The sequence below is a fragment of the Magnolia sinica genome, chromosome 18 (genome assembly GCF_029962835.1).
Source record: "Magnolia sinica isolate HGM2019 chromosome 18, MsV1, whole genome shotgun sequence".
NCBI lineage: Eukaryota > Viridiplantae > Streptophyta > Magnoliopsida > Magnoliales > Magnoliaceae > Magnolia > Magnolia sinica.
Genome location: NC_080590.1, coordinates 51,982,522 through 52,009,633, shown reverse-complemented (window position 1 = coordinate 52,009,633; position 27,112 = coordinate 51,982,522). Strand labels below are relative to the sequence as shown.

The 27,112-nt window shown below is 41.1% G+C and overlaps 2 protein-coding genes across 3 annotated transcripts; both read right to left on the bottom strand.

The window, feature by feature from the left end:
- Window positions 1-11,996: 11,996 nt before the first annotated feature.
- LOC131233193 (uncharacterized) lies at window positions 11,997-12,968 on the bottom strand. The gene is made up of 2 exons (XM_058229819.1): window positions 12,689-12,968; window positions 11,997-12,605 (listed from the first exon to the last, which is right to left on the bottom strand). The coding sequence occupies exons 1-2, from the start codon at window positions 12,935-12,937 to the stop codon at window positions 12,468-12,470; spliced, it is 387 nt and encodes a 128-aa protein (XP_058085802.1). The 5' UTR covers window positions 12,938-12,968; the 3' UTR covers window positions 11,997-12,467.
- A 52-nt stretch (window positions 12,969-13,020) lies between these two features.
- On the bottom strand, window positions 13,021-19,022 carry LOC131233780 (probable serine/threonine-protein kinase PBL10). 2 transcript variants are annotated; one of them, XM_058230569.1, is made up of 4 exons: window positions 18,441-19,022; window positions 18,214-18,329; window positions 17,492-17,545; window positions 13,021-13,347 (listed from the first exon to the last, which is right to left on the bottom strand). In XM_058230569.1, exons 1-4 carry the CDS (start codon window positions 18,562-18,564, stop codon window positions 13,315-13,317), a joined length of 327 nt encoding a protein of 108 aa, XP_058086552.1. In that variant the 5' UTR covers window positions 18,565-19,022; the 3' UTR covers window positions 13,021-13,314. The 2 variants fall into 2 exon arrangements, with proteins under 2 accessions (XP_058086552.1, XP_058086551.1); XM_058230568.1 differs by having other exon boundaries at window positions 18,214-19,022.
- Between the last annotated feature and the right edge of the window lie 8,090 nt (window positions 19,023-27,112).

Genomic DNA, 27,112 nt, shown 5'->3' with positions numbered 1-27,112 from the left:
ATGGGTGATATAATCTCTACCTATGTGTGTGATGTCACCCTCCCATACCATCCCTCTCTCATGTGCACCCCAAAGTCAACTCTTCTCCATACCATATCCTATGCATGACATCATCACACCATAACATCCCATGTCCCTTTAATATACTATTAAGTCCTAATCATGTACAAATTTTCATAATCTTATCCTAAGCTAACCATAATCACATTAACCTAACCTAACCACATTTTTATCCATTTCTCTACAAATACTCCTCCATCCCTTAACATTCTCACCATTTATCCTTCCATGAGAGAGAGAGAGAGATGTCATCTTGGTGGGCCAACATCAACTCCATCAATCCCATCCCTTCCATCCATCTCAACCATCTATCTTTACCATTAAGGTGAGTACACCCCTTTCACTTAGTCTTTTAGTCTTTTGTGGTATGGATGATGATGATCATGATGATAATATGTTATTGTTGATGATGATGATGATGATGTGGGACCCATTGATAGTGGGCCCCACCAGAATATTTGTATGCCATCCAAACAGTCCAAGTGTGGCCCATTGGGCTAGCCACGCATACACAAACCCATGCACATGATATAAAAAAAATAAAAAAAATAAAAAAAATAAAATAAAATAAAATAAAAGGAGGGTGGACGCCGCTTGCTTTTGGGTTGTGGGACTACAACCCCCAACCCCCCCAAATGACGTATGTGTTTGATTCAGGTCATCCATCTGATTTCCTAGATCATTTTAGGCATTGAGCCAAAAAATGAAGTCAATCCAAATCTCTGGTAGGCCACACCGTTAAAAATCATCTTAAAAGTGATATTTACTATCAAATCTGTTAGGGCCCACTGTGTTTCTGTATGCCTAAAAACACTGAATATTGGGCTCATTGGACCTGTCTCGAGCAAGAGAACCCTTTAGATGGAGTGGATTGTCCTGATGTGGGCCCCACCTGTGAAAAACCATGGAAAAACAATTACACACACACACAAAGCGCTGGACGCTAAGATAGGTAGGGACGGTGGGTCCCACCACAGGTCCCACCGTGACATATGTCGAGCATCAACACCGTGCATTTGATGGGTCCCCTCTAGATAATAAGATACCCCAAAAATCAGCCGTACACGGAACTCAGGTGGCCCACATCATCTAAAATCATGAGAAAAGTGGATAAAACATATAAAAGCACTTGCTGGGGGCCACTTGAAATTTGAATGCGTCTGAAACTTAGAATGACCCCTCAACCAAGTGGGACACACACAATGGATGGACTGGATTGCTCAAGTGGCCCACCTTGATGAGAAATATATATAAAAAAATAAAAAATAATTTTATATATTGTGTGGTCACTTTGACTTGTGAACTATAATAATTATGTGGCTCTTATGCATGTGAACTTGAGTTGTGTGTTGGGTTAATTGACTAGACCTAACTTGTTGATGGATGAGACCGCTTTGTGGTCCATAATGATGCGTTCTCTATGGAATTAGAATGGTGGGCTTGCCAATCTTAAGGCTCACCTTTAAGCAAACGCCCTGTGGGCCCATTAGCGGTAAACCTATCGGGCTCATACGTTACTTCCTCTTACTAAGAACGTAAGACTCCATGAGAAGTGCATATTGGGCCTATGTTTGGGCTTCTTGGTAAGTGCATGAGACTCCTTGTGATGTATGTATGCCAAGTCTCATTTGGGCCTTGTGAATGAGTTATGATTGAGTCATCGAATGAACCATTTGTGGTAATCAAATGGAACACCTAACAAGCTAGAAGAATGGGATGTAGCAACTCACTAACCAGCTCATTCAAGTTTGGCAATGAACTGGGCCTTAGTCCACTTGAGATGATAGCCAGACTTGTTGAGATGTTGGATTAAAATCAAGTTATGAATGTGGTGATGTCATGTGTGCGGTGATTGTGTCATGTGATACATGTAGCTTTTTTTAATGATTGTGTGTTATAATGCTAGCTTATGTTCAAATGCTTGGATCTTATATGTGGATTTGATACATGCTATGGTATGTGCATATTCCTTGCACATGTTTGATATACAGTATGTTGTGGTGACATTGTATGAGATTTTGGCCATGTGATTGGTGCCGAGTGATGGATTGATCCTAATTGTGCTATCATGTGGTTGGTGCACACTTGTGATATGGAAGATGTGGACACTTGCACAGCCCCATGATCATGGGGGAGAGTGCACATTAGAATACTGTTTTGCCATGTTGGTACCGTGATCATTTTTTATTAGTCTGATGATATTTGTGCATATTGCATTTGCACGCACGCATACATGTACATGCATCATAGATGATGAGTGCATGGTGTGCATAGTTTGATCATGCGGAGATCATATGCATGTGGTAGAGGATGTTGGTACGGGGTGTAGATGATGGAGTATGTGGTAGAAGATGTTGGTGCGGGGTGCACATGATGGAGTATGTGCAGATGTTATCTGGTCCGAGAGACCGCGGACTTGGTCCCTAGGTTGAACTCCCTAAGCGAATATATCGGGCACAATCCCTGGGTTGAAGTCCCTAAGCGAATATATCGGGCACAGTCCTTAGGTTGAAGTCCCTAAAGCTCACTTGATGCTACATTGTAATTTATGTTTATGTCAATGCTGATATTACATGTATATCCTTTCCACAATGAGAATGGATTACAGATCGGATGTGGTTGGAAGAGGAGCCCGATTGGTATAAGGGTTGCCTCGTATGCATATGTGGATTACATGCATAGCATTGCTTGAGTGCAAATATACTGCGTAGCGTGCTTGTGGATTATCATTGCATTTTGCATAGCATCCTCATGAGATGGATTGAACACCACATCAACATCGTGGTTGTATTGATGAGACCACCACAGCGGCATCGTGGTTGATATTTATAGGTACCAAAAATTTGAGTTTCTTATACTGGGTCCCAGACCCCTGGGTGAAATTCTGTAAACCTCGAGTGGTACCCTCGAGCCTCATCGGCAAGACTGAGCGGATGTCATAGGTCACCTGGTGCCGAAGACCATAGTAGGTCTGACTCCCGTTGACGCAGTCGGGTGAGAAGAAGTTCGGCCACGCCTAGCTGAAGAGTTGAAGCAAATGTGGTTGGGTTTGACTAGCCCCCGAAATGGGTCTGCTACCGGTGTGCCGGGTGAGTATTGGCATGGCTATAGGCCCCCCATTGACAGGGCGAGTATGCGAGGCCTCTATTCAACAAGTTTCGGACTTGTTCTGGATATTAGGCCCCGGTGATTCCCAATGATGATAACTATATTGTGATGTGGATTTTTAAAGGACCTGCATGCATACATATATCCAACATACCTTTCAATATCATCACTTGCATTGCATCCTCTTGGCTTTATGCAACATTACTTGGTCACTATGCTTCAGCTTATGTACTCTGATATTTTGATTGTTACTGCATGCTTGTACACTACCCACACACGAGTGTACTCATTAGGCTTTTTGCCTAAGCTTCCTATTTTTCATTTTTTTGAAGGGCAAGAGTAGCTTGGAGGACATAGCTTTCTCGATGCATTATATCTATTTTGTGATTTGGCAATATTGATGTTGTGTATCTTTTGGAAAAGCATTGTACTTGTAACCATTAGGATTTATAATGGAGACTGTTGTTAGTATTATGATTACGGATCATCATGCTCAGGTATTATTATATAATAAAAAATTAGTCAAAAATCTTCCTTTTGGTGCGCCGGACTCTGGACTTGGTGTATGGAAGTCAAGTGCCGGGTTTGGGGCATTACGGAAGTTGTCCATTCCTAGATTTGGGGCGTGACAACCAACGACTCGTCAACAAAATGTTTGCCCAACAAATCGGACGTTCCATAGAAGTATATGTCAATGACATGTTTGTCAAAAGTATCAGAGCTACAGATCATATCCCTGACCTCGAAGAAATGTTTACAATCTTGGGAAAATACCATATGAAGTTAAATCCAAGCAAGTACACCTTCGGTGTCAGTTCGGGTGAATTCCTTGGGTTCCTGGTCAGCCAGAGGAGGATAGAAGCAAACCCTGATAAAATTCAACCTCTGCTCGATATGAGCTCACCCAGGATAACAAAAGAAGTCCAATCTGTCACGGGGAGGATAACCGCTCTCAACCGTTTTGTATCCCAAGTCACTGACAAATGCCTCCCCTTCTTCAAGCAACGGCCCCGATGTCGCTAGGGCGTGCAAGTGATCATGACACACAATGCGAGATGCATGAGTCACACCGTACAATCATGCAACAATTCCGCGCGTACCACGCGATCATGTGGGACACTCCGTCTCATAAGGAGTCCCGTAAATGTCTCAGCCCAACGGCTTATGCTATGATCAAACATTCCTCATCTCAAGCATACATATGATGCGTATGGGCATGAATCATGGAAGTGCACTAAGCATGTTATAAAGTGATGAACTATTAACAAGTATGGGCCTATCAATGGGCCTTAAGGAGAGTTACAATGCGGACATTTAACCAACATTGTATTTACAATGTGGACGTCAAACCAACATCGCTCCCAAGGCATGGCCCGCCATAAAATATTTACGCAAACCATAGGGAATCACACATTGCAATGGATCCTAAGGACATCCCGTTGGGCCTTGACCCATGGGCCTTGGATACATCAAATGGGCCGTATCACATGGGCCTTACATTCATCAAATGGGCCGCATTAATGGGCCTTACCAACGGGCCTTATGTACATTGCAATGGGCCATATCCCATGGGCCTTTGAGAACATCACAATGGGCCTTGCATATATCAGGATGGGCCTCAACAACAGGCCCCAAATACATCAAGGTGGGCCTCCTCAAATGGGCCTTATAATTATCAAATGGGCCGCATCAATGGGCTTTATGTACATCAAAGTGGTCCTCAACAACGGCCTTGTGCACATCAAGATGGGCCTCAACAACGGACCATAAATATGGGCCATAAATACATCAAGATGGCCTAATCACATGGGCCTTACATTCATGCCAAATGGGCCTCATCATATGGGCCCTAGATATATACCAAGGTGAGCCTCAATGGACGGCTACAAGTAAATCAAGATATGCCCCAAACATATGCCAAGGTGGGGTCCATTTGAACTACAGACCTGTCTTATTTTTAGTCTCAAGTCTTAAAAGGGGCTTTCAAAATGATTGGACATGTATCATGGTGGGGGGGTCCACATGAAGGCCCACCATTAAGTATATTAAAAATATAATATATATAATATATATAATATATATAAAATGCAATATACACACACGTACGCACGCACACACACACATGGAGCAGCTGCAGGGGGGGGTCCCACTGTCCAGGGTGGACAGTGGACGGTGCCCATGAAACACACACGTCCTGTGGGCTCCAACCGTCCACTGCCTGTGGACGGTACCAATAAAACACATGCATCATTGTGGGTCCCATGTGGGGCCCAGTATAATGTTTGTTCACCATCCAATCTGTCCATATGGTCACATAGACCTGGACGAAGAGTGAAAACAATTTTCAGATTGATCCAAAACTTCTGCGGGCCCAAAAATGGTTTCAATGGTAGAGAGTTCAATCCCACTGTTTCCTTTGGCGTGGGCCAACTGAGTCTTGGATCTAGCTGATTTTTGGAGGGGACCCACCTCAAGGGGTGGTCCACCTCATGGACGGCGTGGATACAAAACATACATCATGGTGGGGCCCACATGAGGGGCCGTGGGTCCCTGCACGGACGCCTGCCCGCCTGGCGCTGTCAGCGTCCCTGACGCCACAGCAGCAGCAACTGCTGCTGCTGCTTAATATATTTTTTTTTAAAAAAACTTTGTTCTCAAGGTTTTGCACACGTGGGGCCCGCATCATGGAGATCCGAGCTCGCCATAACAAATCCGTAGAGTCCAATATTGGATATTTTTGGCATGAAAATAGGATCCAAGTGCATTTAGACGGTGAAAACCACTGTTTTGAAAGGTATGGCCCACCAGATGCTTGGATCAGCTTCATCTTCTGGCTCAACGCTTAAAATGGTTTGGAAAATGGAATGGACGGTGTGGATTAGCCACATACATCAATGTGGGGTCCACACAAGTGGACCACCTCAATGGGGTGTGAACCAAGCTGATATTTGTGCTTTCATTTCAGTCCAGGGACGCCCCTGGACACGGACGGCCTATGCATGTTGCATGCACAAGGTGGGCCTTGCTCCTGTGGGCCACCAAATGGATGAACGGTAAGGATAAAACATACCTTAAGGTGGGGCCCATTCAAGTGGGTCACATGGCCACCCCATCACACACAAAGATAAATAAAGAAATAAATAAAAGAGAAGGAGAGAGAGATAGAGAGAGGAATGGGACACGCATGATGGAGGGCTCCGCCACTATGAGCCCTCCCTTACAAGCAATCATACATCGAGTGGGTCCCATTGCATGTGGGCCTACCAAATCAAGGATCAACGGTGGAGATCCCTTCTCCACTCAAATGGACGGTCCAGATGACCTCTTTTCAAGTTAGAAAATAAACATCATGATGGGGTCCATGGAGAATGGCCCCATCATGGAATGATCATGAAGATCAAGATGGGCCATCGGCCACATCTTAGGGTCCAAAGTGAGATCCATACCATTGATCGGTAGGCCTCACTTGGCCCATCATAAAACATGAAAAATCTAGTCTAATAAGCACCCACTGTCCGATCTTCTTGGTCCGATGGAAAGCCGACCTCCTTGGGCTTCACTTCAATGGTGGAAGATGGGGAAAGAAAGGCTAGGATGGAGGGTTTGGGATGGGAAAGTGGGCCACACACAAGCACTCTCTCACATGGAGAAGCTTGGACGTGAGAGCTCTCTTAGGTTGCTTGGAATTGAGTTGAGAAAATGAGAAAGAGAGAGGGAGAGATGGGATGTAAAGAGAGAGAGAGTGATGGATGTGAGTGATGGGTGAGGTGATGTGTACTTGACTAGCATGGGTGTGTAAGAGAGAGGGTGAGAAAGGGTTGACTTTGGAGAGAGAAAGCATGGGTTGCTTGTACTTGACATGAGGTGATGGATGGGATTGATTGATGGGATTGATTTGACACATTGAAGAGATTCTCTTGGGATTACAAACGCGCGGCGTTTTCTTCGAAATAAACACCGGCTCACATCTTCCTGCCAGGGTATCGGATCGGTGCGAGAGACGCGGCGTCGGAACCGCGGCGACGGTGCGGTCGCAATGGTACAAGTCTTGATTTAAGCCGACTCAAATGCACAACATAAGGTTTAGGGTCGATCGCAACGTCGATTATACGTCACAGGTTGCCAAAATTTGACAGGAAGGATCGCGGGACTCGACGGAACAGAACGGACTAGGATACGGGTCTTACACATGGTGTGCATAGTTTGATCATGCGGAGATCATATGCATGTGGTAGAGGATGTTGGTGCGGGGTGTACATGATGGAGTATGTGGTAGAGGATGTTGGTGTGGGGTGCACATGATGGAGTATGTGCAGATGTTATCTGGTCCGAGAGACCGCGGGCTTGGTCCCTAGGTTGAAGTCCCTAAGCGAATATATCGGGCACAGTCCCTGGGTTGAAGTCCCTAAGCGAATATATCAGGCACAATCCTTGGGTTGAAGTCCCTAAAGCTCACTTGATGCTACAGTGTAATTTATATTTATGTCGATGCTGATATTACATGTATATCCTTTCCACGATGAGCATGGATTGCAGATCGGATGTGGTTGGAAGAGGAGCCCGATTGGTATTAGGGTTGCCTCGTATGCATATGTGGCTTACATGCATAGCATTGCTTGAGTGCAAATATACTGCATAGCGTGCTTGTGGATTATAATTGCATTTTGCATAGCATCCTCATGAGATGGATTGAACACCACATCAACATCGTGGTTGTATTGATGAGACCACCACAACGGCATCGTGGTTAATATTTGTGGGTACCAAAAATTTGAGTTTCTTATACTGGATCCCAGACCCCTGGGTGAAATTCCATAAACCTCGAGTGGTACCCTCGAGCCTCATCGGCAAGACCGGGCGGATGCCATAGGTCACCTGGTGCCGAAGACCATAGTAGGTCTGACTCCCGTTGACGTGGTCGGGTGAGAAGAGGTTCGGCCAGGCCTAGCTGAAGAGTTGGAGCAAATGTGGTTGGGTTTGACCAGCCCCCGAAATGGGTCCACTATCGGCATGCAGGGTGGGTATTGGCATGGCTATAGGCCCCCCACCGACAGGGCGAGTATACGAGGCCTTTATTCAACAAGTTTTGGACTTGTTCTGGATACTAAGCCCCAGTGATTCCCAATGATGGTAACTATATTATGATGTGGATTTCTAGAGGACCTGCATGCATACATATATCCAGCATACCTTTGCATATCGTCACTTGCATTGCATCCTCTTGGCTTTATGCAGCATTACTTGGTCACTATGCTTCAGCTTATATACTCTGATATTTTGATTATTACTGCATGCTTGTACACTACCCACACACGAGTGTACTCACTAGGCTTTTTGCCTAAGCTTCCTATGTCCCATTTTTTTATGGGCAGGAGTAGCTTGGAGGACATAGCTTTCTCGATGCATTGTATCTATTTTGTGATTTGGCAATATCGATGTTGCGTATCTTTTGAAAAAGCTTTGTACTTGTAACCATTAGAATTTATAATGGAGACTGTTGTTAGGATTATGATTACGGATCATCATGCTCAGGTATTATTATATAATAAAAAATCAGTCAAAAATCTTCCTTATGGTGCACCGAACTCGGGACTTGGTGTATGGAAGTCAAGTGCCGGGTTTGGGGCATTACGGAAGTTGTCCGTTCCTAGATTTGGGGCGTGACAACAACGACTCGTCAACAAAATGTTTGCCCAACAAATCGGACGTTCCATTGAAGTATATGTCGACGACTGTCAAGAGTATCAGAGCTACAGATCATATCCCTGACCTCGAAGAAATGTTTACAATCTTGGGAAAATACCATATGAAGTTAAATCTAAGCAAGTGCACCTTCGGTGTCAATTCAGGTAAATTCCTTGGGTTCCTGGTCAGCCAGAGGAGGATAGAAGCAAACCCTGATAAAATTCAACCTCTGCTCGATATGAGCTCACCTAGGATAACAAAAGAAGTCCAATCCGTCATGGGGAGGATAACCGCTCTCAACCGTTTTGTATCCCGAGTCACTGACAAATGCCTCCCCTTCTTCAAGCAATTAAAAGGAAGGTGAAATATGAAATGGATGGAAGAGTGCGAACTCGCCTTCCAGCTACTCAAGCAATACTTAGGGTCACCGTTGTTGCTCTTAAAGCCCGAGCATGGAGAGCCATTGCTACTATACTTGGCAGTTTCAATAGCAACGGTCAGCTCGGCCCTCATCCGAGAACAGGGGTAAACAACTCCCAGTGTACTACGTTAGTAAAACTATGGCCCCATTGAGACCAGGTATCCAGACATCGAAAAGCTGGCCCTGACCCTCATCTCTCATCACGCCGACTGTGGCCCTACTTCCAAGCCCATACCATCGTCGTCCCGACCAACCAACCCCTCCACCAAGTACTCCAAAAACCTAAGGTATCGAGACGACTCACGAAGTGGGCAGTCAAACTCAACGAGTTCGACATCAAATACCAGCCCTGAACAACCATTAAAGGGCAAGCAGTGGCTGACTTCATTGTCGAACTCACACCCAAGAACGACCTAGGAACCAGCTCTGACATTCAGACCAAGCAGCCCGAATATCAAACGGTTGATCTAGATTTGCCGACCTGGATGTTATACGTTGACGGTTCATCCAATTCTAAAGGCAGCGGGGTCGGGATAGTCCTTGAGGCTCCTGACTAGAACTACATGCAATACGCCTTAAGATTTGGATTCCAAACATCAAACAATGCAGCAAAGTACGAAGCACTATTGGTTGGGCTCAGACTGGCAGATGCCATGGGAGCCCAACACTAGGAGGTTCACAGCAACTCACAGCCATCGTCAACCAGATAGCCAGCAAGTACCAGGCAAAAAAAGAATGAATGAAAGCCTACTTGCAGAAAGCCCGAGAATTGATCAACAAATTCTCAAAGTGTAATATCAGCCTGATCCCCAGGTCAGAGAACTCCAAAGAGGACATGCTGGCAAAGCTAGCCATAGAGGATGAAGACGATATCCCAAAACTAATCCCAATCGAGTTCTTGACCGAACCAAGCATCAACGAACCCAATCCAAGCATGGTCCTCCCGATAAAATCAATGTCAACCTGGATGGACCCTATAATCGATTACCTCAAGGAAGGGAAGCTACCAGAAGACTGACTAGAGGCGCGCAGACTTTGATCTAGGGCAGCTCGCTTCACCATGGTCGGGGACATTTTGTATAAAAAAGGATCCTCTCGCCCTTACCTCAGATGCCTCTGGCCTAACGAAGCCAAGTAAGTCCTGAGAGAAATTCATGAAGGTATCTGCGGTAACCACTTCGGCGGTCGGGCCCTCGTTCACAAAGTTATCCAACAAGGATATTTTTGGCCAACCATTCAGGCAGATGCCAGGAAGTACACTCAGAAATGTGACAAATGTCAGCGATTCATGATAATACCCCATCAACCGCCCAAGCAACTAACTCATATGACCGAGCCATGGCCTTTTGCCCAATGGGGAATTGACATCATCAACCTCTTACCAACTGGCAAAGGGTAGTCTAAATTTATAGTTGTCACAGTCGACTATTTCACTAAGTGGGCCGAGGCCAAGCCCCTGGCCAAGATTACCGAGCAGAAAATTACCGACTTCATCTGGAAGAACATCCCGGTATGGGATCCCCCACACGATCATCTCGAATAACGGGAAACAGCTTGACAACAACCAATTCCGAGGCATGTACGAAAACCTTGGGATTTGGAACATCTATTCATCACCGCGGCATCCTCAGGGTAATGGACAGGTCGAAGCAGTCAACAAGATCATTAAGAACCACCTCCGAACCAAACTCGAGAAAGCTAAAAGAGCCTGGGCAAAAGAGCTTCCCCACGTTCTCTAGGCCTACCGAACTACTATCTGGATGGCCACAGGGGAAACTCCTTTCTCTCTGGCCTTCAGCGTTGAAGTCATTGTCTCATTCAAGATTGAACTCCCAACTACTCGAATTCACTCCTATGATGAGCATCTAAATGCCGAGCAGATGACACTGGACCTCGACCTGATCGAAGAAAGAAGGGAGCAAGCCTAACTCAGAGGCGCGGCTCAACAAAAGCAGGTTCCCCATTTCTACAATCTAGAGTGAAGACAAGAAGGTTTCAAGTTGAAGACCTACTCCTTCACAGAACCTTCCAGAATACCAAAGAACCTGGCTCAGGAACCTTGGGACCGAACTAGGAAGGACCCTATATAGTAACAAACACGAGTTGACCGAGGACGTATCGACTCGAAGACACGGAAGGATGACTCCTGCTACATCCATGGAACGTCGAGCACCTGAAAATCTACTACACGTGACCGACCAGGATTAAGCATGAAATATGCCTCTCTACTATGAATGAATCTACAGCATCAGAATCTATACGTTTTCTTCAAAAACTACAATAAAAATCCCAAGTCAAGGAAATTCTTCTACTTTTCTATCTACTAATGTTCAACCTATGTAAATTTACTGAAGGCTCCCCTCAGTACAAGGGAAGAGACACCTTCACTAATGGTCTAACCCTTAAAGAAGAGGTCGGACCAATAGTCAAGTTCCTTATGTCCGCCATCAAGGACTTCTTTTAACAAAAGGAGAGTAACAACCCTTGATCGACAGTCCAACCCTCATAGAAAGAGGTCAGACCATCAATCGCTACTATTACTCAGGCAGCAGGGCCCATAACAAAGGATGATTAAATCAACCGAGAAACTAACACAGCTCACCAAAACCCACATGGCTAACCGGCTAACTCCTAACACAGCCTAAGAAGGCCGACCTGCCTACCAACGACAAAACAGCCCAACTAGTCCACTTAGAAAAACCCACATAAAAGAACATCGTGATAAAAAATTGTTCTTTTCATTAAAAAAGATAAAAAGGTACATGGTGAAAGTAAAAGAAGGGTACATTCAAAAACATCAAAGATTCGAGCGGCTGGAGGGTGAATGTGTTCGAAAGCAAAAGACCTCAGCTCTCAGCCAGAGCAGAATCTTTAAAAGGGTCGGCCTCGAATGCAAATAAGTCAAGCCCAGGGTGTGCCTCCTTAATGTTTTCTAGGCATTTATCGTACCCGGCACTATAAAGGGCATCCCTCTCCTCCTCCCATTCTTTGGAGGCCCTTAGCTCCTCCACACCCGCCTCCTTAGCATTCAGAAGAGCCGCCTCGGCCTCCTTCATATTCACGTCCAGGGTATGCTTCGCTCGGCGTTCTCAGACTTCCACCGAACACCCTTCTCTAGGGCCTCTTTGAGTGAAACCTTCGCCCCCTCCAGTTCGGTCCTTGTGGCCTCCAGCTTGGCCTTTGACCCCTCTGTTTAAGCCACTAAAGCGGCGTTCTCAGAATGGAAGTACTCGGACTCAGCGCTCTTTTGTAAAAAGGTTGCTTCCACCTCCTTGCACTCCGTCTTAAGCTGCGATATGTCACAACGAGTGCGGACAAGGGAAGGGGCGAACTGAAGATAAACCCAAAGTTAAAAGACAAAAAAAAAATTTACTTAATCAAAGGGAATGATCGTAATAAAAAAGTATAGCTTACCCTATTGAAAAGAGCAGCCATATGGCCCGCGACAGCCTCTGGGGGCATATCCATCACCTGAGTAAATTCGACATCAGGCACATGCTGAGCAATCCAAGGCATAAGGCCCTTTGTCGCAGCAATAGCCGACTTCAGGGAGGCCTGACCCTCACCACCTTGAACCCAGACCGAGCTAGCCAATTGAGGTGAAGAGAGCTGAACCTCACAGCTAGAGGCCGCCCGCGCTTCGGAAGGCAAAACTTCCACCATGGGGGTTGCTCCAACCTCGACCTCAGCTCCCCCAGAGACCATAGTCTAGTTTGGAAGAGCGAGCAGCAACATTAATAGAGGCGGAGTCAGCCACCGCCTTCTTCTTTAAAATGTGCCTCAGCTTCTTCTAGGCTAGCTCGGCCACAGACGAAGCCCTCTACTTAGACTTGTTCTACTCAGGCATCTCGACACGACAAGAAATAAAGGTCAGCAAACACATAAGCGAAAAAGAAACCTACAGTTGAACCCCTAGAAAGATATACTAGTCAAAAACAAATCAAGACCTGATTTGAGTAGCAGTTAGGGCGTGATCAAGCACTTCCAATACCTTAGCTCGGCAACTATCGACCTTGCCTCAGCAATCCGAGCTCGTTCTTCTACACCCACTCCAGTGGGGTACTTGGGCAAAACTGTCATGACCAGCCACAGTTAGAAAAAAAAAAAGAAAAAGGATAAAAGAAGGAAAGAAAAAAGGAATGGTGAAATAAACTAAAGCGCAACGGTACGGATAGACCGACCTAGAGTAGCGAAGGAGGTTGGAACCTAAGAACTCAACCCAAAAATTCCAAGTGTCCCCCAGTCTCTCGACGCCTAGAACCACTTGTTCTTCCAGTTTTTGTTCGAGGACGGGATGTCCCAAATTAAGGCTTTGCCAGTCCCCCTCCAAGAGGCAAAGTAATATCAACCCTCATGTAAAGGGTCGGATTTCACCTAGTATAGGTGGAGAAACTCATTTACCGTCAACTCGAGTTGGTCGAGCTCAGACCAGATAGTGAATGTATAAGTGCTATAGTGTGTAAAGCATACCGCGTTTGTCAAATTTTGTTTAGAAAAAACAGCTTATGAAGTGGCCTTCGAATGTGGATCAAGATAGAAAGTTCAACTAAAGTTCAAGTCAAGTAGAAGATTAAGATGGAAAGTTCAAGTTAAGTTCAAGTTATACTAAATTTCTAGTAGAAGATCAAGCTCCATCAAGAAATTCAAGCATCTAATCTATTTCAAAGTTCAGTCATTTCAGGTATTATGAACCCTAGAAAGACCTTAGGTTTATGTACTTTCAAAATTTACTGTAAATGGGTTTTATGCTTATAGTTGGCTAAGGTTCGACTGGTCTAAGTTACGGCTCGACTGGTCTAAGAATTTTTCGACTAGTCCTAGTTCAAATCGAAGTAAAACGGATTTTTTGTTACACCTTCGACCAGTCAAGGAGATTTCTCGACCAATCGAAGGTGGGCCTTCGAGCAGTCAAGGGTTGCTCGACTCGAAGTCCAGTAATTGAATCAGTTCAGATTTCTGGCACCCTTGACCAGTCGAAAATCTGTTTTATCTTATCGTGCTCAAATTTAAAAATTTGTTGGAACGGAATCCGGTTCTAGACGAGTCCAAGACTATCTTAGACGAGTCGAAGCAACAACTTCTTTGCGTATAAATTGAGGCTTTCTCTCAATCCAAAAATACAATTCAAGTCTATCAAATCCTTTTACAAGAGAGAGAGAGAGAGAGAAGTCCATGTTATGCTCAAGCTATTGCACGGTATTTATTAAATATTTTTAATAGCTTTTTGTTTAATTCATTGATCTCTTATTCTGTCAATTTTATTTTATAAAGAGAGTAAATATTCTTCTTTTTGAGATCTTAAAGGAATTCAAATAAGTAGTCATTGGTTTGAATCTATTTAAAATCAATGTAGAACCTTGAACCCTTATCTATATGACTGAACATTGAACGATCTACATTCAAGAGAAGTAGTTCTACGGCTACATCGATAGATATGTCTTCAAAGGAGAAGATAAATATATATTTCTTTGTATTTTGGTTTTATTGAGGTAGCCAGAAAATCTCATTTGGTTTTCTTGAGATAGCCAGAAAATCTCAGTGATGGGTTTTTTGTTTGTGATAGCCCTCTAAAATCACAGTTGTATCAGGTTTTAAGGTGTTCCTGTGAAAACCTTATTTATAGTGAAAGCCAATATTACGTGGATAGTGATTATTGGGAGTGGAGTAGGTGTGACTGTTTGAGAACAGTTGTTGACACACCGAACCACTATAGTTCTTGGTGTTGTAGTGAATACCTTTTATGTTTATGTGGTGAATGGTTGTAATCCCTTTAAGTTAAAGTGGTGAATGCTTGTAATAGTTTAGCTTTTATTTATTCTTGCTTGGTTTAAAATTTTGATTCTTACAAGTTTTGTGAAATAAAGTTGTCCTGCCTAAACTTGTTTGGGTGAAGGTTGTCCTACGAACCAGTTTGAATCAACGTTTCAATACTAGTGCAATTGAGACCTCTGATTTATTTACTATTTCTGCACTTTATTTTATTATTTGGCATAGGCTTATCTCTTAGGACTGGTTAAGCTCTCCTTTTCAAGTGGTATCAAAGCTAAGCCGCACATTTATTTATTTTTTTAAATTCCTTGAGTTCAAAGATTTAGAGCTTTATTATGTCAAATTTCGATTATTTGTCTATTACCAGGCCACTACCTTTTGATGGCTCTAACTATGCATACTAGAAAGCCAGAATGAGGATTTTTCTAAAATCCTTAGATTAAAGTGTATAGCAAGCCACTATAACCAAATGAAAACCTCCTATGACCGACGTAGTAGCCGAAGATGGAACCAAGTCCATGAAAGAAATCGCATTCTACTTATGGACTGGAACTCAGAAAATAGAATAAATGAATTAAAAAATAAGCTATTAATTGCAAGGTTGAAACAATATAACAGAGCTATCAATGGCTAGATGGGTCATTCAACAGACAACATTCAATAATTTAACCAACCGATTTTTTTTCCATAACAAATTGAACATGTTATAAAAAAAAAAAAATTGAACATGTTATAACAAACTTAAGCAAGAAACATGCTTCCCATATAAGAAAAAAGCCCCCATTAAACTAATAAAATACTGATTTTTATTTATTTTTACATGGCATCCCTGCGTTTTAAAGTGAATGGCATATTTTAACTGGATGGCATTGTGCATGTTTTAAAATAACCAAATTCATTCTATGTTAAAATATGTCAATAGTACAAAAAATGTAAGGAAGCATGTCCAAAGAGCTATTTTGACGAGTAGTTATCACTTAGTGTTCTACATGAGCATGTCAAAACAACAAACAAAAAGAAAAAAAGAAAAGGTTTTTTTTTTTTTTAATTTTTTTCTCTACAAAGAAAGACATGCCTTTATTACAAATGTGTTAAAGCATGGTTGCACATCATAAAAGTTAAATTGGATGTAACTCTTAAATCATATCATGCATCAAATTGTATGTTTTATTGAGGAAAGCAATTTTATTATACTTATGGCCGTAAAGATTTCTTTCATACTTATGCCTTTAAAAAGAAAAACAAGATGAACTTATCAAGCAGACTATCAAATGCAGTGATAGTAATAGTATCAATCAATCTATCATATCATGAAACAATCAATACACAAGCAAAAAAGATTTTGAAGACTGTATGGAACTTTTGCTTTATTTCCAACCAATACGAACTATTTATTTATTCATATTTGTTCAAGGCTAGTTAGAATCCTCAGTTGGACTGAATACCAGGAATTCAACTAAATACATCGAGGCTCATACATTTGATATCTGATTCATGCATCAGGTTGGCCCCATGGTTTTATGATCTAGCTGAAAAAAGGAGTTTGGAGGCAACACCCTCATAACCCGACACAATCAAACAGTCTTGGGGACCTCCTTTGTCTGGTGGGGTGTCTACACTACTAATAAAAGAACCAAGATAAAATGCCTAGGTAATACCGATTCAAACAAGATTCTAAAATCAATTAAAACACGAAATCAACCTTACAATGGCGTCTTGTTACATTTTATTTTTATTTTTTATGAATAAGCTAAAATTTTATTCAAAGCAAAAAGGGGCTACAATGGCAAACACAGAAAAGCAATAACAGATTATCTCATTCCTTATGACATATGAGCAGTTCCTTTCTCTTTCTTTGTTTCTCTCTTTTTATTTTTTAACTTTTATTTTCTGAAAGGATAATTATAAGCAGTTTTTTTTCCCTTAACTTTTCAGCGTCTTCTTTCAACCAACATTTATGGAAAATTTTGTTTTCTTCAAAGGAAACAATGATAAAGGTTGGTGAAAATAGTAACAAAACCATGAGGAGAAAACAAAGTGATGATGGAATGATTAATTCCCAACTTGTGATTACTGGATTCAAATGTCTAGAAAGCAGGACCTGCACACATGCTAATATGTTAGCATTAATATTATAAAAACCTATGTATCAATATATATATAAACCTAAAAAAAACTAACAAGCTTTTTATTCTCTTCACAATTTGTTGAGAGAAACCAAGAAGTTTTAGTTTGATCCGGATCCAAAAGAAATAGTATCATGCCTAATCAAATGACACATGATCATCACATCAAGGATTAAAATAATTTGTATGATGACTTCCAATGTCTCCACACGGGCAAACATAGGTAGAAGCCCGATTGTCAAACTTAATCCTAGAGCATTTAAGCAACCATGAAAGGTAAAGATAAATTAGTATAGGGTGCACAAGATGAGATTTAGCTTACAGGAATCATTAGCTTTTGCTCCCCACGATGGAATTCAATTCTCCAAAAGATTCCCTACAAGGACAGTTTGAGTCTAAATATATTGAGCACGACAAAAGGAAAAACAAATCTCAGCAGGATAAACTAATTCAAGGTAATTACGAACCATCAACTAAAAGATGATTTTTCAGAAATTGAAATGGGAACTGACAAAATGACAAAGAAAGCAAGGAAAGAATTCACATTTAGATACAAATGGGAAAACAGAATACAGATATCAATATGCGGGGTGGGACAACTCCATTTAGATGCAATTCGAGGGGGGGGGGGACTCTCCACTTAAGTTCCACAGGGTCAATCGGGTTGTGTGCATGGATTCATGCTTTACAGATATCAATATGCAGGGTGGGACAACTCCAAATTTCTGAAATCCAAGACATGGATAAGGTTATATCTCATCCATGGGTCAGTGTTCATCTTTAGTAATATGGTTTTTTCTAGAGAGAGTTCACACTAGAAACAATGTGACAGCCGGTCCTGAGCCTAAGCAACGTAGGGTTGATGTAAGGCGAACAGCCAATTATGGAACTTTTTTCAAGCAATGTGAGAATTCCTATTTCAAATATGATTGGAAAAACTGGATTCATCAAAATTAACACAGAGTTGGAACAAGGATTTGGGACCCTATAATTCTTCAAACTGAACTACATAAAGAATGTCAAGAAATGGCATATGGCACTCACCAACCATTCCTTGTGACCCTGGTAACCTTCCTGGTTGATCCTCTTCACAACGATAACCACGCCAGTGCCAGATTTTGTTGCAGCAAATGTATGCTCATCAATCCAACCCTTGAAAACTAAACCGAAGCCACCTTCTCCCAACACACTGTCAGGGCAGAATTTTCTGGTGGCACTTTTAAGTTTGGAAAATGAAAAGCTCTTCACATTGGACGACTGCACGATCTCACCTTCTGTTTGAGGAGTCATAGGCACGGATGTTTCTGAAACCTTACTACTTGAACCACTTAGATCATTTCCATCTCTGCTAACATACTTCAAATTGACCCCTACACAAACCAAGAACATAAGCATAAAGCATGATCAAAATCTCAACTTCAGTAACAATGAGTTAAAAAAGGCCACACTTTGTAGAATAAACTTCACAAAAAGAAAATCAAATCCACAGATTCCTGTAAAATATATTGAAAAGAGAACTCAAGCCAACATTGACACATCACAACTTGTAATCCACGACAATGCATAACAAGATCAATGACCTTCCAAGAATAAATCAATGTAAATTTGATATAAGAAACAAATAAATCAAGTTGTAGAAATTCTTTCACACATTGCAAGGTCAGAAATAGAATAAACAATTTTCAGTTGATCTGAGAGAGGCAATAAGTGATCCTCACTTTCAAAGTAGAAAGCTCTGACCATGTCAAATTTGGAAATTTTCAAAAAATCCATTTTGAATGCACAATAAATTCACAAACTGTATTGGAATCGCTGGAAATTGCAATGTTCAGAAAAAATAAAAAATAAAAAAAATAAAATAAATAAATAAATCCTAGAACTAGAACTAAATCCTTGCAGCTGCAAATCCAAAACAAATTCTACAAACCAGTTTTCTTGTAAAAGTCCAACTGAGACATACATCTCAACTACTTGACAAAATAGTCAATTTCCTAAGAATATCCATGAAAAGAACAGAAAATCCTACTTAACCATTCATGAATTGCTTAGTATCATTAAATTACATTGTAGAACTGCAATGGAACCACAGAGTTCTGCTACAACATACTTCAATTACTGATATGCAAAACATCAATCAATAAAACAAAAATGACTGAAAAATCATGGTCAACATCATTGTGGCAGCACAAGGCAAATCGTTACAACTATCCGAAAGTACATTTGATATTGCCATAAAATGCATGAATTCAACATATAAAACTCAAAAACCACATCAATTCTGTAGTTTAAAGCAAATTGTAAGAAAGTCACAATAAATCAAAGATGAATCATCAAAACAACACTGGAGTCCATGAAATTAGTCTGTCACAGCCATAAAATGCACAAATTAAGCAAATCAAAACAGAAAATCCAACAAAATCCAGAGTTCTAAGCAAATCCCTGGAAATTTACAACAAAATTCACAAATTCTTAACAACAATTGAACTCATATTGCTGCCAAATGCTGAATTTTGGAGAAATCAAACTAGAAAAATGCAATATTTTACAAAATCAAACTCAAACCAATCCAAGATAGCAGAATCTCAGCCAAGACAGAACAATATTCGCTCCAACACCCACTTTACAACATGTCTGCACCCATAGAAACCAAAAAATAAGCATGTGGCACTACTAGTTTTGCTTGTGTATGCACACATAGAAGCTACAAATTTATATGCATAATTAACACATGGAGTCAAGTCAACATGCATGTAGAGCAAAGCCACCATACACCCCACCCTTATGTCAATGTGGCATTCATACGGACATCTAAGTTGTTGATCGGATAGGACACACAGTGGTTTCTCCCATTGCTGGAACAAGCATTGATGGAATCATTACGCTAGCTCCCAACATGAAGACTTCATTTTGAACTGCCAATAAGATAGTTTCAACTGAAGGAGAAAGCTTTCTATTTATTGGCATGCAAAGCAACACTAAAATAAGAGTTCAAAAATGGATAAGAATGTGTGTGTCTCTGCATCGTGTTCAGTCGTGTCGTATGTGTGTCTTATCACTCTCCCATGCAGCAAACAGTTTGGAAATCAAATGGGATAAGTTGAAGCTTATACTCGCACTCAAACAAATCCAAATGCACTGGCTCTTTGATGAGTTATCTACAAACAACAAAAATGATATTACTGCCACTAAACGGAATATACACTGTAGGCCAACTCTCATATCTTGGGAGACAAAAAAATTAGAATCATATGAAATAGACTTGAAAATGAGGTTTTCTAAGCCCATAAGCATATGGAGCCCTTCCCATCCATAGGCAGCTGCATGCATCAATATGGCACATGTCTAATAACTGAGCTTTTCATCAGGCGAGCCACATTGATTAGTTCTTTCATGCTAAAAATATAAAAGGCCATTTCACTTATCATGTGGGGGAAAATATACAGAGGACAGATGTTTAATGCAGTTTATTGTAAACATTCGTTCGAGGAAAACAATTTGATTATAGGACAAAAGATCTAAACAACATGGCCCACATGATGGAAAGCTTTGATCTCGCACCTTTATGCTATATTGGCACATATGGTTGTGTGTGGTTGGGAAAGACTCCAAACACGTGTGGGCTAGCACCTCAGCCAAAACTTTATGCCCTGGTCCATGGATTAGGCCAGTTGAATATCAGGTGACCTAAATGTATGCAAAATGGAATGGGTAATCAACATTCAATATGCATCTATGGCAAATTAAGATGAGTGGACTAACCTGAATTTAGTGACAGGGAAACTGTATAATGGCCGGCACCTCATGAGCAGCTTTGATCAGGCACCCGTGTAGAAATTCTCCAATCTAGCATTATGGACCCAAACTAAGCCTATATTCTTAAGCAATTTATTCGGCTTTGAATAATCATATTACATCCAAATATAGATACACTAAAATACAAATCAAACACTACAGAAGCCATTTGTTATTTCGAAGTATTGAAAAATCAGATGACACCATTCAATTAAAAATATCCTCCAAATATCTCACACCATTCATAGATTTAAAAGTTAACAAAGAAACCATAAAGGGGAAATGAACTCCCATGCACAACCATTGTCCTCATCCTGACTTGTCACGTCCACCATGCTGAGTCTATGATACAAGATAAAATAATAGAGAGATACTGAGGTGACTCACGTAAAGAGGCATCCATGGCACACATGCAAACATGGCATGCATGTAACAGGATTTGGGCCACTCATCTGATGGGGACCATTGTAAACATGCCATATCCTAAAAATAAAATGATCCATCCATTAGGTGGGCCAAACGTGCACATTAAATTCAGATTATCTTTTGCTCAACGATCCATTTCTTATAAAGGTACAGACAAGTATCCTCCCTTCATATGACCATACTGGGGCAGTGGGAGCTACCCTTAGACAAGTATTCTCCACCAAAAGCAAATCATTTAGCTACAAATTTTCAATCACCTCTTTTTTCCATCTCCATTTATCAAGAACATTTGTAGAGGGGGACTAACCATTCAGTTTCTGCATAGGATAAGAAAATCCTCAAATTCATCATCTACAAGTTCTCTTCTAAATGCCAGATCCCAGACCACCTGACTACCAATGACACTAGATAGACAAATGCCAATTGAAAACAGCATAAATTGAATTTATTGGGGAAACATACTAAACTATTTCGTCCCATGACATTGGAAACAAAGGAAAATATGGCATTTAATTTCATATTAACAAGAGTTAAGGAAGCATTTCGATTCATTACAAACAGTTGGAAACACAATAACAAATACATACCAGTGCATAAGGTGCTGCCGTGCAAAAGCTCCAAAAGAAAATATATATACTTCAAGCACAATTCTCCACTAGCTTTGGCAGCCAAAGTATGATACACATAATCTTCCGTTGAAACACATTAAGTCAGGATTCAGAAAACTAATAAATTAAGAACTTTCTACAAACTATAGTATATATTAATATGAAAAGAATCTACCATAGAATGAAAAGGGCATGTACATACCATAAATATTTGTTTACCAAAATATCCACAATTGAACTCCTTAGCTTGAAAGTAAAAAACTGAAAACAAAAGAAATTTGAGATCCTTACAATTAACGATTTTTTGAAAAGGGAAAAGAATGGATATACATACGTTGGAGTATGATGTAAAGTTGAAGTATTCAAATAATATGGCAATGACTAGGTAAACAATTCCAACGACAATGCCCAACGATTCAAGCCTGCAAAAACGCACATGAATTTAAATGGACCTACATCTCTTTGATTCATTGTAAAATTACATAAACATAATGGCCATAACTCCTATATCTAACAACATTGTTAAGATGATCATTTGGTGATGCCAAGATGGATCTTTGAATCCATTTTTTAATGAGTCTAAAAAGCACCCAAAAAGAAAAGAAAATATTCTCTATACGACTAACCTGAGTCATGAAAGTCTTCAATGGACTGTCATTTGATCAGAAACAGGGCTCTTGGCATCACATAATACATTTATCTATCTAATCTGTGAGAATATTGTGTATATTGTGAGAATATTGTGTATATGGGATTGTGGGATTGTGTATTAGTTGTAATATACTGTGTATAGAGAAGCTCTAAATAAGCTTCCTAGTATAGTCTTGTAGAGGGGTTATTTAAACCCACCTTTAGGTTGAAGAAATACAGAAAAATATTCTCCACATTCTTGAGTTTTCATGGTATCAAAGCCATCATCTAGCCGCCGCAGATCTCTGCCCTTCCAAGCATCATTGTCGTCATAGCTCCACTCCTCCATTGATTCCGGCGGCCCATTCCTGCCGTACAACCAGCCACATCACTCCTCCATTGATTTCGGCGGCCCATACCCACCTCACGACCAGCCACATCACTCCTCCATTGATTCCGGTTGGCCCACAATCGGCCGCACGATCGGCCACACCTCAAGATTCGACAAACGACCGGCCGCACCTTGAAACCCACCTCCAGATCTAGCCATACCTCCAAATTCGTCCACACCTCCAAATCCACCTCTGTCTTCATATCTGGATTCATTGATCTCATCTCTGTTGAACCCATCAAGTTGATTATTCGCCAGATTCAGTCCATCATTGTCGTCAGATCGCAGCGGCTCTACCTCTGCTCGTTAGATTCAGTCCTGCTCGCCCAGCAATCAATGATACATTTCTTCTCGGTGGTTCTTTCTTTCTTACGGCATCCATGAATCCCTCCGATAAGATCGAGAAACTATCCATATTAGGTTGGATAGGAAATTTTTTTCCCTATGGCAGTTTCAATTCAAGCATATTTTAGCAGGAAAGAGCCTCCAGGGCTATATAGATGGTTCTACGGGCGAACCAAATGATGAAAAGGAACTCCTATCTTGGACCACAAATAATTCAAAGGTAGTCACATGAATCCTTAACGGTGTTGAGAGAAACATTGCAATTAACCTCACGCCATTCGAGACTATATCCGAAATATAGGTGTACTTGAAAATGTGTTATCAACAATCAAATCATGTTTATCGCTATCAAGTAGAGTATCAGCTGTCAAAATTAGAATAAGGAACTCTGAGTAAACAAGATTTCTATTCTAAACTTACCTCCCCTTTGGCATGAGATTCACCTTATGGATCCAGTTATTTTCCCTGTGGTGGTAGAAACAATAAAGATACTTCGCGACACAAGTAAATTGATGCAATTTCTATATAAACTCCGTCCGGAGTTTGAACCAACCTGAGCCGCTCTAATGAACCGACCTCAACTTCCATCCCTTGAGGCGGCTCTATCTGATTTGATGGCGGAAGAGACACGTTTGAAAACCATTGCTTCTATGATAGAGGTTGTTCCTAATGCTGCCTTCATTACTCGCAATTTTTCAAGAATGTCATGAGACTGTCGAAAGTTAAATGTTTTGAGTGTAATTGTTTTGGTCATGTGGCTATTCGTTGTCCCAACAAGAAAACAAATCTAAAATCTTCTGGACCCAATACTTTGTTTCGTCAATACTGCAAACAAGAAGGACATAATTAGTCAATTGCCTGACTCACCCTCCCCTACCTCCTCACTACCAACGACGTGGACGTGCATTTCTAGCTCCCTTTGCTAAGAAGACTGACTCATCATCTATGGCCCCATCAGTATAGCCTAATCTACTTTCCCCAGAACAAATTCAGCAAATCCTTCAGGCGATGGGTTCTTCAGGTTTGATAGGTAATATTGATCCTATAAATCCTTGGTATATTGACTCAGGGGCATCTAATCATATGATTGGGGACCCTTCTTGTCTACCTGATTGTGTCCCTTATAGAGGAATGGGTTCCATCTACACTGCGGATGGGAACCAATTACCTATCTCTCACTTCGGGTCCTTGAAAGTCTTCCCTTCATCATCTCGCAATTTCTTCCTTCGCAAAATATTTTATGTTCCTAAATTATCTGCCAACTTGGTTTCAGTTGCTCAACTGGTGGAAAATAACTGTTTGGTTTTGTTTTCTCGGTTTGGTTGTTTCATACAGGATCTGAAAACAGGGAAGCTGATTCGAAAGGGCCATAAGAGAGGAAGGCTATTTACTTGGATTTCTATCTTGGAGTTGTTTCATCGAGTTGTTTCTTTCTTCCATCTTTGCATGATATTTCTTTTGCTAATAAATGCTAAAAACTTTGGCATAGTCGTTTAAGGCATCCAAATTCTAAAAACATGCTTTTCTTATTTAGATTTGGTCTTTTAAATGATGAAATCAATATTAGTCTCATTTCTATTGATATGGACTGTGTTAGTTAAAAAGTGTGTAAATCTACTGCATTGCCATTTTCATTGAGTAATTCTCATACTCAGAATCTATTTGATCTCGTTTATACTGATGTTTAGGGTCCATCTCCCACCATGGCTCCTGGTGGTTCGTTGTATTATATCATCTTTATGGATGATTTTTCAAGGCACACTTGGATTTATTTTATGAAACACAAGTCTGAAGCATTCTCATGTTACAGACAATTTTCCTCATATGTGGAGACCCAATTTGCAAAGAAAATTAAAATTCTACGGTTTGACTCTGGGGGAGAATATGTCTTCCGAGTTTGAGACTTTTCTAAGTTCAAATGGTACTATACATCAGTGAATGTGTCCTCACACACCGGAGCAGAATAGAGTAGCAGAAAGAAAGAATCGGCACATTACTAAGGTAGCAACCACCATGATGAAATACACATGTGTTCCAAAATTTCTTGGGGCTAAAGCAAAATCAACAGCTGTGTATCTGATCAATCGATTACCTTCTAGTGTATTGGCCAATCGAAAAACTCCTACGTTCTTCCTTCATGATAAAAATCCAGATTATAGTCAGTTAAGAGTGTTTGAATGCATTGCTTTTGTTCATCTTCCATAATGAGAACGGGATAAACTCAGTCCCAGGGAAGCTAAATATGTATTTCTTAGATATGGGAAGCATCAGAAAGGGTATTGTTGTTATGATCCATATGCTCATCGTGTTCGAGTGTCTAGACATGTCGCATTTTTTGAAAATTTACTATACTATAAAGTTGTCCATGCATCTCCTTCAGTTACCGTTGTTCCATCTTCTATTTCTCATATGTCATCATTTGAAGAAAATCATTCTCTACCTCCTTCTCCCACTCTTCCTTTGCAAGTCTATCAACGTCGTGTGAAGCCTATCTCTCTTGGGTCCTCTCCCTCAGCTACTCCTGCTTCCGATCAGGTGTCCTCTTCTCCTACAACGCAGGTAACTGTCCCACTTTCAACTACGATCCAATTACGTCATTCCAGTCGTCCGTCTGTTCCTCCCCGTCGATTAAATCTTTTTGCCTCTCACTATGCCTTATTTTTTGGATTAGATTCTTTGGATGTACCTACTTCTTATTCTCAGGCATATACACAACTGTGTTGGGTAAAGGCCATAGATGATGAGATTTAGGCAATCGAGGAAAATGATACTTGGACGTTGGTTCCGTTACCTGAGGGGAAGCAAGTGATAGATAACAAATGGGTGTATACTGTGAAATTAAAATCTGATGGGAGCTTAGATCGATACAAAGCTCGACTAGTAGCTCAAGGCTATAAACAAGAGTATGGAGTTGATTATGATGAGACATTTGCTCTAGTGAGAAAAATGAAAACGGTCTTTTCCTTGATCACTATAAGTTCTTTTAAAGGTTGGCAACTCAGTCAACTCGATGTCAAGAATGCTTTCCTCCATGGGAATCTCAAAGAAGAAGTTTACTTGAAGTAGCCTCCCGGTTATAAGTCCAAGAATCCACGCTAGTTTGCAAGCTATCTAAAGCTTTATATGGACTCAAACAAGCACCAAGGGCATGGTTTGAAAATTTTCATGGGGTGCTAACCACAGCGGGCTATTCTCAAAGCCAATATGACTCATCACTGTTTATTCTCAAGTTTGATTTAGGTCTTGTTGCTTTATTGGTCTATGTTAATGATGTTCTCATCACAGGAAGTGATGCTCATGTCGATCTCAAATCCTTACTTCACTCCTCATTTCATATGAAGGATATGGGGCCGTTAACATATTTTTTGGGTCTTAAATTCTCTCGTAATACTCAAGGTTATCTCATGAGTCAATGGAAGTATACCTGTGATTTGATCAAGTTAGCAAACCTTACAGATAACAAAACCCATGAGACTCCTCTAGAATTAAATGTCAAGTATGGGAAAAATGATGGAGACCTTGTCTTAGATATTATATCGTATATGTAGCTGGTGGGGAGATTAGTCTATCTCACTATGTCTCGTCCTGATATCTCATATGCAGTTCATGTTGTTAGCCAGTTTGTCGAGGCACCTTACACATTGCATATGACGGCAGTTCATCACATTATTCGATACCTTCAAGGTACTCTTAATCAGGCGCTTCTCTTTCCATCATCACACGCTCTACAAGTATTTGCTTATTCTGATGC

Bases quoted from the DNA above. Each gene is read 5' to 3' on its own strand.
- LOC131233193 (XM_058229819.1), bottom strand. From the start codon at position 12,937: ATGGTGGAAGTTTTGCCTTCCGAAGCGCGGGCGGCCTCTAGCTGTGAG. The intron at 12,606-12,688 runs GTAAGCTATACT...GTTTATCTTCAG, and splicing joins TGGCTGCTCTTTTCAATAGG to TTCGCCCCTTCCCTTGTCCG.
- LOC131233780 (XM_058230568.1), bottom strand. From the start codon at position 18,564: ATGCTTATGTTCTTGGTTTGTGTAGGGGTCAATTTGAAGTATGTTAGC. The intron at 17,546-18,213 runs GTGAGTGCCATA...CTGTCCTTGTAG, and splicing joins AGGGTCACAAGGAATGGTTG to GGAATCTTTTGGAGAATTGA. The intron at 13,348-17,491 runs GTAAGCTAAATC...TGGTCATGACAG, and splicing joins AGCAAAAGCTAATGATTCCT to TTTTGCCCAAGTACCCCACT.